Genomic DNA, 14,190 nt, shown 5'->3' on the forward strand with positions numbered 1-14,190 from the left:
ACCAGACCACCTGACCTGCCTCTTGAGAAACCTGTATGCAGGTCAGGAAGCAACAGTTAGAACTGGACATGGAACAACAGACTGATTCCAAATAGGAAAAGCAGTACATCAAGGTTGTATATTGTCACCCTGCTTATTTAACTTATATGCAGAGTACATCATGAGGAATGCTGGGCTGGAAGAAGCACAAACTGGAATCAAGATTGCCGGGAGAAATATCAATAACCTCAGGTATGCAGATGACACCACCCTTTTGGCAGAAAGTGAAGAGGAACTCAAAAGCTTCTTGATGAAAGTGAAAGAGGAGAGTGAAAAGTTTGGCTTGAAGCTCAACATTCAGAAAACGAAGATCATGGCATCCGGTCCCATCACTTCATGGGAAATAGATGGGGAAACAGTGGAAACAGTGTCAGACTTTATTTTTTTAGACTCCAAAATCACTGCAGATGCTGATTGCAGCCATGAAATTAAAAGACGCTTACTCCTTGGAAGGAAAGTTATGACCAACCTAGATAGCATATTAAAAAGCAGAGACATTACTTTGCCAACCAAGGTCCATCTAGTCAAGGCCATGGTTTTTCTCGTGGTCATGTATGGATGTGAGTGTTGGACTGTGAAGAAAGCTGATCGCCGAAGAATTGATGCTTTTGAACTGTGGTGCTGGAGAAGACTCTTGAGAGTCCCTTGGACTGCAAGGAGATCCAACCAGTCCATTCTAAAGGAGATCAATCCTGGGTGTTCATTGGAAGGACTGATGCTAAAGCTGAAACTGCAATACTTTGGCCACCTCATGCGACGAGTTGACTCACTGGAAAAGAGTCTGATGCTAGGAGGGATTGGGGGTGGAAGGAGACGGGGACGACAGAGAATGAGATGGCTGGATGGCATCACCAAGTTGATGGACATGAGTTTGAGTGAACTCCGGTAGTTGTTGATGGACAGGGAGGCCTGGCGTGCTGTGATTCATGGGGTAGCAAAGAGTCGGACACGACTGAGCGAGTGAACTGAACTGAACAGAACTGATAGTACTTTTCCAGAGAAGGCAATGGCAGCCCACTCCGGTACTCTTACCTGGAGAATCCCATGACCGGAGGAGCCTGGTGGGCTGCAGTCCATGGGGTTGCTAAGAGTCGGACACGACTGAGCAGCTTCATTTTCACTTTTCACTTTCCTGCATTGGAGAGGGAAATGGCAACCCACTCCAGTGTTCTTGCCTGGAGAATCCCTGGGATGAGGGGGCCTGGTGGGCTGCTATATATTGGGTCACACAGAATTGGACATGACTGAAGCGACTTAGCAGCAGCAGCATAGTACTTTACACACTTCCAAATGCATTTACATATATTATCGCATTTCAGTTCAGTTCAGTTCAGTCGCTCAGTTGTGTCCGACTCTAAGACCCCATGAATCGCAGCATGCCAGGCCTCCTTGTCCATCACCAACTCCTGGAGTACACCCAAACCGATGTCCATTGAGTTGGTGATGCCATCCAACCTTCTCATCCTCTGTCGTCCTCTTCTCCTCCTGCCCTCAATCTTTCCCAGCATCAGGGTCTTTTCAAACGAGTCAGTTCTTCGCATCAAGTGGCCAAAGTATTGGAATTTCAACTTTAGCATCAGTCCTTCCAATGAACACCCAGAACTGATCTCCTTTAGAATGGACTGGTTGGATCTCCTTGCAGTCCAAGGGACTCTCAAGAGTCTTCTCCAACACCACAGTTCAAAAGCCTCAATTCTTTGGTGAGCAGCTTTCTTTGCAGTCCAACTCTCACATCCATACGTGACCACTGGAAAAACCATAGCCTTGACTAGACAGATCTTTGTTGGCAAAGTAATGTCTCTGCTTTTTAATATGCTATCTAGGTTGGTCATAACTTTCCTTCCAAGGAGTAAACGTCTTTTAATTTCATGGCTGCAATCAGCATCTGCAGTGATTTTGGAGCCCAGAAAAATAAAGTCAGCCACGGTTTCCACTGTTTCCCCATCTATTTGCCATGAAGTGATGGGACCAGATGCCATGATTATTGCATTTAAGCTTTATTAAATCCCCATTAGTTAGGCAAGTCTCTTAGCACTATCCTCATTTCACAAGTAGGAAATATGAGTCTTTGAGTTTTTCAAGATTACATTGCAAGTTAGCATAATCTTTGGCAGAGCTAGCATCCACAAATCAGAGATGAAGGCATTCTGATTCTGATAGAACAGCATTAGGAAAATGTGAACTCTTTCATAAGTAAGAAAACAATTTATGTTTAAGACTTCGATTCTCTTATAACAACTTCTATTTAATAGATTTCCTCTCAACTATATCCATCTAAAGCTCAAATCTAATTCTCACATTAAATTGTTCCCCATGTAAGGATTTCCAGTTTTGAATTTTGTTCTCACCCATGCCTTGGAAATTAGGATACTGGGGCCTCATATAATACATAAAAATGATTGAGTTGATTGCTTCTCAAAATGTAGTCATGAATAGCTATTTCTATGAAATTGTAAAAAAAATGGCTTTTAATGATTGTTTATTACACAGACACAAGGTAACTGATGAGGAGACTGGATTTAGCTGACTCAGTCTAGCAGGTTTGCAATAATCAGTGTGCCAGGCATGATTACTACATGCCAGACATATTATCCAAATAATTTCATTTGATTCCTCACAACAATATTATTTAATGAGCTGATGATTATGAGTCGACTCCCTTCAGCACCACCAGCCCCTTCCTCCCCAAATACAGTCTACATGAGATCAACCTTGAAAAATCATGCTCTTTTTTCTCATCACCAGCATTCAATTTTTAGAGACATTGTGTTTTTTCATATTACACTTTAGCTTTTTACTATCATTTAATCTTTAAAATTAGACATGAACAGCCAAGATTGGGAAAGCCTTCATCCAACAGGTAAGTGAGATACTTCAAGAAACTATACATTTACTTGTTGGGTACAGTTTTTGAGAGGAGAAATAGAGATTAATCTACTCTGAAATGCAAGTTCTAAAGGATGAGAAGAAGACTTCAGGTTTGCAGCTCAATCTTATTGATACAAGAATGGACTTAGAGTAGATGCCAGGACTTTGGGACTTTTCAGGCTACTCAAGAGTCCACTTCCTCAGACAACATGGAGGTGGACTGATTTACACAGAATCTGCCCATTGTTCTGCTTTTTCATTCACAAGTCTCCCCAGCTTAGACTCTTTAAACCTGTCTCGAGTTCTGAGACCATTTCTGCTTTTATACAGAAAAATGGAAGAAAAATAATGGCATTCACTGAGTGCTTTCTCTGAGCCAGACACATCATCTGAATCATTTTGTTCAGTTCCTCACAACGTTAATTATTGCCAACTCACAGCAGCTAAGACAATAAACTCAATAAATACTTGTCGATTGAACCAACAGGCAACATGGTTCTTGATATTCCCATTTTATAAATGAAGCTATTGATGCTCAGATAGGTAAGTTAAATATATTGCCCAAAATTAGGTGGTACATCTCTTCATTTCCTTTCATCTTCCCTTCTTTTTTTTCTTTTCTCAGTCTTAAAACTTTTTCAGAAATTATACATACTTGGCAAAAACCAAGTGACAAAAATATAGAGTTAAAGTCTCTTTCTCCTCCTCCTCCCCACTCCACCCTCCAGAAATAACCTCTGTAAGGAAATTGGTATATCCATGTCCTTTTCATTGTTATCAAGTATGTTGTACAACTGCTGCCATGGCTCTGGGCTGGACCTTATAACTAACCCCTAGGTTCATATAACTGGGGTTTCTCTTTAACTTTGGTTCCATGCTCCCATCCAGTTTTGTAATGGGGTGCTTTTGTTATCTTATCCTCATGATTTTGTTTCTGTTATGTTCAGGAGGAGTGTATTGGTGTTCTTTATAATAAGGCTATTATCAAAATATTTAACAAAATCATTTCTTTTCTGTATAAGTTGCCAGTGTACACTTGGGGGATGGGACAGACAGTTGAAATGTACTATATGGCAGCAGTTTTATGACTGGTAGCAATCGAAAGAGTTAGCATGGCAGCAGTATGCACTAAAGCTGATAAATGGATTGTAAGGAAAAAACAGTACAAAATCAAAGAACCAGTAACTGCTTCTCTCTGCTCTTTGATTTGATGTAGTGCTGGTGATAGAACCTCAGTCTTTCTGGAGGCAATCTGTGTTGTTGCAGAAAAAGATAAAACTATCTTAATAGATCTTTAGTTATCACCACATTTCTTCTTTCATGGTGTCTTGCAGTAGTTTGTCTTTTACAAGTGATCTGTAGCAATTACATTTCCTGCAAATTGCTCCCCAACATGTTCTTTATTTAACCCGTTTAACCGTTTCTTCAGTAAGTCAGTTATCACTACTCTGACTACAATAATATTTCCTTCCTTAGCCTTACTCTTTTATACCTACATGCTTCTCTCTTTTTGCTCCCACTGCACAAATCACCTCATGATAATTTAGCTCTCCTGATTAACTTTTCATTTATTTTTTTATTTGCTTGCTTTCTAATGCTAGGACCCATGATTTTTTTTTAAATAATCTTTTTATTTTGTATTGGGATATAGCCAATTAACAATGTTGTGATAGTTTCAGGTGGACAGCAAAGGGACTCAGCCGTACATATGCATGTATCCATTCTCTCCCAAACTCCCCTCCCATCCAGGCTGGCATATAACATTGAGCAGAGTTCCCTGTGCTATACAGTACATCCTTGTTCATTATCCATTTTAAATGTAGCAATGTGTACATGTCTACCCCTAATTCCCTAACTATCCCTTTCCACTTGCAATCATAAATGTGTTCTCTATGTCTGTGAGTCCCTTTCTGTTTTGTAACTAAATCCATTTGTATCATTTCTTTTTAGATTCCATATACAAGGGATGTCATATGATATTTCTCTTCTATCTGACTTACCTCACTCAGTATGACAATGTCTAAGTCCAAACATGTTGCTGCAAATGGCATTATTTCTTTCTTTTTAATGACTAATATTCCGTTGTATATATGTACCATATCTTCTTTATCCAATTAGGACCCATGATTTTAACATATGTCATCATTAACTCAATTAGCCCTCATTTCTTCTATCTTTTGTTAAGTGTCTGAAAAGCTTATTATTTCTTTTTATTACTTAAAAACAGGATAAACTTTATTTTGCTTCATTTATAGACTGTTAATTTCTCATGTGAATTTTTCTATTTTTCTTTCTTTTTTAGAGAAAAGAATAATGTGCCTTCAATATAAGGAAAGCCCATTCTTAACCCAAGAAAGAAATGTCTTCTTGTTCTGGTCATCTGATTTTTCTCTTAGACCTTCATTTCTGAGGAAAGTCACAAAACAATAATGATCAAGTTCACAATAAATTTGTGCTACTTAACTTCAACTAGATTTTTCACTTTGGTTGCTAGTTCTTGCCTCTTTTCTTGACCTTTTTTGATCTTTTCCTATGGTAGATTCCCAAACTTTAAAAAGGTTCTTAACTACTTGGGTAAGATTAAGGTCATTTGACATGGCTCCCTGACCTTCCCTGGTTTTATTCTGATAGGTTTTTATTGCCAAACCCTCCTCACTACCAATATAGAATCTAACATCCTGTCTTTGTTTTGTAAGAGACACTTTTTCAAGGCAGGTGCCTCTTGTTCCTATCCTTTCCACACTCTTCTGGAACCTCCTCTCTCTGCAATGTTAATCTCTCTTTCTTTGCCACACAGAAGATCAGCTTCCCCCAGAATCCTCCACAATCTTCCTTGAAATTGTATACCTCTTAAAAATGCCTTTTCACTTCTCTCCCACACTCTTTACTGCCAATACATTTTAAAAAGTAGGCTATACTTGCAGTTTGCATTCCTTACTGCTTCTTTATACCCCTTGAAAATTGGCTTCTTATTCTCCCAACTGTACTGAAATTCTTTCCCTAAGTTCCAATGTTGTGATAATAGTTTCATATAATAACTTGCAATTTTTGCCCTATTTATTAGTAGTCCTCCTCTAAGGAATATGACTCTCTAAGGCATACGTCCTTAAGGCATGTTAATTACCACATCCTTCTTAAAATTCTTTTCTCTTCATATGGAGGAGCTTCTCTATTATGGACCTCCTGCTACCTTTAGGTACTCTCCTATATTAACTTCTGCTGTAACTTTTGCATAGTGAATTGAAAGCATTTATCTTTATAAAGATCTGTAGTTGAATGTTTATGGGGATTTTTAAACAAGAGTCAAGACCTAGATTCAACTCAAGTATCCTTTAATAGATGAATGGATAAACAAATTGTAGCGCATTCATAAAATGGAAAACTACTCAGGAAAAAAAAATAACAAACTACTGATACACACAAGGTAGATGAGTCTCAAAAGTATTATTCTAAGTGAAAGAAACCAGACACTGAAGACTGCATACCGTGTGAGTTTGGGCAAATTTCTTCTTCTATGCATGCCTCTGTTTCTTCTTCTGTAAAAATGGGGAAAAGACTAGTACCTATTTCATAAGTTTATTGTAAGAATTCAAAGTTGTAATGCTTGTAAGTAGTTGGCATAGAGAAAACAATAAATGCAAAAGGTATTGGAGAGAATAAAATTTATTTTATTCAGCATCTAATGTTTACATGTTCAGTGAATTTATTCCTGAAAAAATATATATAATCACTATCTCTAATCAGGACTCCATCATTCTCTAGACAACCTTTGGTGCTAGAAACAATCACTGATATATTTTCTGTCTATCATTTCCTACTGTATCCAGTTACCTATTTTTCTTTACTTTCTACTTTATTTTATTTCTACTTTATTTCTACTCTTTCACTTTTGTCCTCTGTGATATTTACTGTTACTTTTCAGATGTGGGATTTTTAAGATAGGTCCTCAAGAAGCTATTTATTTTATTCTCATTGCTTTGTTTACAATTGAAGTAAATTGGTTGATGACTTGTTTAATGAATAGATCACCTTTCCAGGTAATTATCCTTTAAAGGTGTTAGGTAATTCATAAAAGTAGCTAGGTAGATTATTAAACATTGACAAGTACTATTAATAAATTTTAAAGTGATACACTAATATTTAAATAAATCATAAAAGTTTTCATAAGGCATGTAAGTATCTATTCACTACAAGCCCCTTATTACCTGTTGAAAAATTGAGGTCAAAATTGACTAAGTGACTTGCCTAAGGGCATGCAGTTAATTAGTAACAGAACTCCCAAATAAATCCATTCTTAATCCTGTGGCTTTCCATCAAAACCTGTCTCCATCTTTATAAACATATTTAGTCACTTTAGTAAATGTTAACCACTAGCAATTTTTACTGAAGTTAGCTTTCATTTTGTCTAAGAATTAGTACATTTTTCAATGCACAAGAAATCTCTTAGATTGAGAGTCAGATGTAATTTAATTTTCCTAACAGTGCCATGGTCTGATGGTACCACTTTTGAACTGTGGTGTTGGAGAAGACTCTTGAGAGTTCCTTGGACTTCAAGGAGATCAAACCAGTCAATCCTGAAGGAAATCAGTCCTGATTATTCATTGGAAGGACTGATGCTGAAGATGAAACTCCAATACTTTGGCCACCTGATTCGAAGAACTGACTCATTGGAAAAGACTCTGATGAAGGGGAAAATTGAAGGAAGGTGGGGGATGACAGAGGACGAGATGGTTGGATGGCATCACCGACTTAATGTACATGAGTTTGAGTAAACTCCAGGAGTTGGTGATGGACAGGGAAGCCTGGTGTGCTGCAGACCATTGGGTCTCAAAGAGTGGACACGACTGAGCGACTGAACTGAACTGAACTGAACAGTGCTGTGACTGCTCTATTCTCACCTTTCTCATTGATCAAGAACCAAATATCCCTGCCTCTTCTTGTATCAGGCTGCTTTACTCTTCATCTGTCAAGACACCTGGGAATATTTGAATCTGTATCTGATTTAAAACTCATCTCTGTTATTTGACCTATCTCACAGCTTCCTACTGAAGAAATCTTCATAGCTCAAGTTTCTCTGATTAGTTTAGATCAGATGTCAGCAAACTACATCCTGGAGGGGCAAATCTGGCTCTCCTCCTATTTTTGTAAACAAAGTTTCATTGAAACAAAGCTATGCCCATTTGTTTATGTATTGTTCATGATTGTTTTTTTATTACAATAACAGAGCTGCATCCTGTGACAGGGACTAAAAGACTTCATGAAGTCTAAAATATTTACTCTCCAGCCCTTAGAGAAGAAGTTTATAGAACCCCTGGTCTAAATTATGATCAATTTTTAGAAATGCTTATGAGCCTTAATTTAAAAATGTATATTCTCTTTTTAGGACATTTTATAAGATATATACCTAATAATTTAAATGTATAAATTATATTTTCAAGTTTTCTCTAGTATCGTTTTTTTCTACTTTATCAAAGATTTAGTAATATAATATATCTGTCTTTTATTATAACTATATTTCCTTTCAATTTCTCCTTGATAAGATTTTGCTTATATGAACATATAGTGGTAGAGACAGGGCTTCCCTGGTGGCTCAGTGGTAAAGAATCTGCCTGCCAATGCAGGAGAATCAGGTTTGATCACTGGGTGGAGAAGACCCCCTGGAGAAGGAAATGGCAACCTACTCCAGTATTCTTGCCTGGGAAATCCCATGGACAGAGAAGCCTGGTGGACTACAGTGCATGGGGTCACGAAAGAGTTGGACATGACTTAGTGACTAAAAAGCAACAGTGGTAGAGACACTATGCTGTTGATAATGGTTTATTACGGTTATATCCTCATTGTAAATTATCCATTTTAATCAAAACATATTATCTTCTCTATAAAATAATATTTCTTTCCCTTTAATTGTACTTTGGTATTAATATTGATTCTTTTGATCTATTTTATTTTTACCTACATAATTGCTTCTTCTTTTATTTCATGTTTTTATGTCTTTGGGAAGGAGAAACATAAGATGATAGCCAAATATATCTAAAATGTGTGATTTCCCTGTATTTGTCTTTTCCTCAACCAAAAGAGATTGCCTGGGACTTGCAGGGCTGAACTAAACAGAGTAAGCCTATTTGACCCATTAATTATAATCCAAAACTATGAGCAATACACAAAATGTAACTCATTGGAGACTCTGAAGAGTAAACAAGAGCAGGTAGATTGAGGAGAGATGTAAAAACTTGAAGAATGGACAGTAAAGTGATGAGTTTACTATTTCTTTTGTTTTGTTTAGCTTTGACTCATGGGTGGTAAATGTTCCACCCTATGCAGTGGGCATGGACAGCAAAAACTCTGAGTAATTCCTTTTTTCAGCCAGAAGACTAAGAAAATGATCTGGAAAATGCAAAGGAAATTCTTATCTTTTCTTTATTTTTTATCCCGAAGCCTTGCTAGTTACAGATCTGCAGTGTTGTAATGATGAGGTACTCACCTAAAATCCTGATGCAAAAAAATTCCTATATTTCTTTCTAAAGGAAGCAAGGAAAGTGATCTTGGTGGACCAAAAGGTGTATGGGAAATCCCAATTATTTTCTTTTTCTTGCTTTAATTCTGGCCCCCATTTCATGGAAATTTGAAACATCACACAGGTCTAAATCTATGAGAAAAACATATATTCTAGCTGGAGGAATTGGACAAAGGGGCCTTTTGGACCTAGAGACTTTGGAATTCTAGATAGTAAAGCATTGAAGAAGGGATTTCCCTAATTCTGCATTTGAACTGACAAGTTCTGGGCTTACACCTAAGTTGTGTATGCAGGGCATAGACACACACAAAAAGCACACACACAAAAAAGCTTTGAAAACTGAGCTATGATATAAACTACTGCCCAAGACCAGAGTAAGTCCTAACTGGTGCATATTTCCAAGCAACATAGCAATGACTTGGAAAGCTGAACTGATAGTAGAGCTATTGTTCACAGAAGGGAAGGTAAAACTTGCAATTGAACCTAAATGAATTGATTGCCTGCTAAATCAACCAACCAATCAACCAAACTCATCATTTGCCAGAGGACTTTAAAAAGGATATAAAGTAAAAATAGAATACTCAGAATGTCCAAGATAAATTGTTTAAGTTTTTAGACAATAAAGAGATGTTAAACGAGTCAGACACCACTGAGCGACTGAACTGAACTGAACTGAAACCTGAGATAATTCAGATATTGGAATTATCAGACAAAGGCTTTAAAACAGATATTTTCTAATGGTCCATGTGGGTAGGATGTATACTCTTGAAATGAATGGAAAGATAGAAGTCCTCAGCCAAGAAATAGAAGCTATATAAAAGAACTAACTTAAAATTTTAGAACAGAAAAATTAATAATTAAAGAAATCACTGGAGAGGCTCAATAGCAGAATAGAGATGCCAGAGAAAAGAGTCAGTGAACTTAAAGATAGGGCAATACATGTTATCGTGTCTGAAGAACAGGGAGAGAAGAGATTGAAAAAAAGGTCCTCAAGGACTTGTGTGAGAAAATATCAAAAATTTTAGTATTTGAATTGTATACTATAAATGAATTAATTATATGTTTATGTGAATAACATCTCAGTAGAGCTGATAAAAGTATATTTTCATCATTGCTACTACTTATTTTAATTATTTTAAAATAGCATTATTATCACTATCAAAAAAAGTTTAACACTTGTGTCATTGTAGTCCCAAACTGAGAGGAGAAAGAGACTGGCTGAAATCTTCCTCAAGTTGGTGAAAGATATAAATTTACAGATTCAAGAAGCTCAGCAAACTCCAAAGAAAATAAACATAAATCCTGGTCAGATGCATCCTAATTTGAATACTTAAAACCAAAGAAAAGAAAGCTTCTTGAAAACACTAGAGAAAAAAGAATGTATTACATATGGGGAAAATAATGATTTCAGTGATGGTGAATTTGTCATCACAAACAATGGAAGATGGAAGGCAGAAGACAGTGGAATGATATCTTTAAAGTGCTAAAAGAAAATAATCATCAACCCAGAATACTTCATGCATTTTCAGGATAATGAAACTATATGTATCCTGACTGTGGTGATAAATGTATAATCATCTGCATGTGGTAGAACTTACAGATATGCACATCAAAAGTGGATTTTATAATATGTAGATTAAAAATAAAGTTAAAAAGAAAGTGACCTTTAAATTTTAAATATGTATGATAAATTGTGAACATATGAAAAAAAAAAAAGGAATGTTTTACGGTCTCTAAAATAGATAATTCTACAACTTCTCAACACTGGAGGCATGCTCTTTGAAACTAGAACATGATTTTTTTTTTCATTTTTAAAGTAAGCATCATCTTAGTCACCATTTGTAAATTTAAAATAAAATTACATATACCTATATGTGTGTATATATACTTAATAAGTAGCTCAATGTTAGAAAAATAGGTTGCTCATATCACAAAAGTTGTAGACGTAATTATGATTTTAAAATGAAGATTAAAGAACATATTTTTTACATAGAAGTATTATTTGTAGAAGCATAGAAAAATGTCTTGAAACATATGTACCAGTCTCTGAACTGTAGTTAAGTTTTACAGTGCTGAAATTGAGGGTGAAGAGAAGTTTCTCTATTCATTTTGTAGAGAAATTTGTTTAAATGGTACAACAGACTTTTTAAAAAAATTGTGATTTATTCTGTAGTTTAAAATAAAAATTCTAGAACATTTTTATGTATTTATTTATTTTTAAATTTGTTTTATTGGAGGCAAATTACCTTACATTAATATATTGGTTGGTTTTGCCATACATTGACACGAATCCGCCCCGGGTGTACATGTATTCCCTTTCTTGAGCTCCCCTCCCACCTCCCTCTTCCCCATATCCTCCCTCCAGGTCATCCCCGTGCACCAGCCCCAAGCATCCTGTATCATGCGTCGAACCTGGACTGGTGATTCATTTCACATATGATAATATACATGATACAATGCCGTTCTCCCCAATCATCCCACCTTCACCCTCTCCCACACCCCAAAGACTGTTCTATATACCTATGTCTCTTTTGCAGTCTCATATACAGGGTTAAGGTTACTATCTTTCTAAATTCCATATATATGCATTAGTATACTGTATTGATGTTTTTCTTTCTGGCTTACTTCACTCTGTATAATAGGCTCCAGTTTAATCCGCCTCATTAAAACTGATACAAATACATTATTTTTGATGGCTGAAAAATACTCCATTGTTTACATGTACCAAAGCTTTCTTATCCATTCATCTGCAGATGGACATCTAGGTTGCTTCCATGTCCTGGCTGTTATAAACAGTGCTGCAATGAACATTGGAGTACATGTGTCTCTTTCAATTCTGGTTTCCTCGGTGTGTATGCCCAGGAGTGCGATTGCTGGATCATATGGCAGTTCTATTTCCAGTTGTTTGAGGAATCTCCACACTGTTCTCCATAGTGGCTGTACTAGTTTGCATTCCCACCAACAGTGTAAGAGGGTTCCCTTCTCTCCACACCCTCTCCAGCATTTATTGCATGTAGACTTTTGGATAGCCGCCATTCTGACTGGTGTGAAATGGTATCTCATTGTGGTTTTGATTTGCATTTCTCTGATTATGAGGGATGTTGAGCATTTTTTCATGTGTTCAGTTCAGTTCAGTTCAGTCGCTCAGTCGTGTCCGACTCTCCGCGACCCCATGAATCACAGCACGCCAGGCCTCCCTGTCCATCACCAACTCCCGGAGTACACTCAAACTCATGTCCACAGAGTCGGTGATGCCATCCAGCCATCTCATTCTCCGTCGTCCCCTTCTCCTCCCGCCCCCAACCTTTCCCAGCATCAGAGTCTTTTCCAGTGAGTCAGCTCGTCGCATGAGGTGGCCAAAGTATTGCAGTTTCAGCTTTAGCATCAGTCCTTCCAATGAACATCCAGGATTGATCTCCTCTAGAATGGACTGGTTGGATCTCCTTGCAGTATAAGGGACTCTCAAGAGTCTTCTCCAGCACCACAGTTCAAAAGCATCGATTCTTCGGCGATCAGCCTTCTTCACAGTCCAACTCTCACATCCATACATGACCACGGGAAAAACCATTGCCTTGACTAGACGGACCTTGGTTGGCAAAGTAATGTCTCTGCTTTTTAATATACTATCAAGGTTGGTCATAACTTTCCTTCCAAGGAGCAAGCGTCTTTTAATTTCATGGCTGCAATCAGCATCTGCAGTGATTTTGGAGCCCAAAAAAACAAAGTCTGACACTGTTTCCACTGTTTTTCCATCCATTTCCCATGAAGTGATGGGACCAGATGCCATGATCTTTGTTTTCTGAATGTTGAGCTTCAAGCCAACCTTTTCACTCTCCTCTTTCACTTTCATCAAGAGGCTTTTGAGTTCCTCTTCACTTTCTGCCATAAGGGTAGTGTCATCTGCATATCTGAGGTTATTGATATTTCTCCCGGCAATCTTGATTCCAGCTTGTGCTTCTTCCAGCCCAGCGTTCCTCATGATGTACTCTGCATAGAAGTTAAATAAGCAAGGTGACAATATACAACCTTGACGTACACCTTTTCCTATTTGGAACCAGTCTGTTGTTCCATGTCCAGTTCTAACAGTTGCTTCCTGACCTGCATACAGGTTTCTCAAGAGGCAGGTCAGGTGGTCTGGGATTCCCATCTCTTTCAGAATGTTCCACAGTTTATTGTGATCGACACAGTCAAAGGCTTTGGCATAGTCAATAAAGCAGAAATAGATGTTTTTCTGAAACTCTCTTGCTTTCTCCATGATCCAGCGGATGTTGGCAATTTGATCTCTGGTGCCTCTGCCTTTTCTAAAACCTGCTTGAACATCTGGGAGTTCACGGTTTACATACTGCTGAAGCCTGGCTTGGAGAATTTTGAGCATGACTTTACTAGCGTGTGAGATGAGTGCAATTGTGTGGTAGTTTGAGCATTCTTTGGCATTGCCTTTCTTTGGGATTGGAATGAAGACTGACCTCTTCCAGTCCTGTGGCCACTGCTGAGTTTTCCAAATCTGCTGGCATATTGAGTGCAGCACTTTCACAGCATCATCTTTCAAGACTTGAAATAGCTCAACTGGAATTCCATCACCTCCACTAGCTTTGTTCGTAGTGATGCTTTCTAAGGCCCACTTGGCTTCACATTCCAAGATGTCTGGCTCTAGGTCAGTGATCACGTTATCGTGACTATCTTGGTCGTGAAGATCTTTTTTGTACAGTTCTTCTGTGTATTCCTGCCACCTCTTCTTAATATCTTCTGCTTCTGTTAGGTCCATACCA

The 14,190-nt window shown here is 37.6% G+C and overlaps 1 protein-coding gene across 1 annotated transcript in view; it reads left to right on the forward strand.

The window, feature by feature from the left end:
• The first annotated feature begins 2,862 nt into the window (after positions 1 to 2,862).
• The window catches only part of LOC148773418 (phospholipase A2 group V-like), a 65,092-nt gene continuing 53,764 nt past the window's right edge, over positions 2,863 to 14,190 (forward strand). The window contains exon 1 of the mRNA XM_088834292.1: positions 2,863 to 2,899. Within this exon, the coding sequence (XP_088690418.1) occupies positions 2,863 to 2,899 (37 nt within the window). The remainder of the gene's footprint in view (positions 2,900 to 14,190) is intronic.

Source organism: Moschus berezovskii, chromosome X, assembly GCF_049115385.1.
Source record: "Moschus berezovskii isolate FMDL1 chromosome X, NW_MosBer_1.0, whole genome shotgun sequence".
Lineage (NCBI taxonomy): Eukaryota > Metazoa > Chordata > Mammalia > Artiodactyla > Moschidae > Moschus > Moschus berezovskii.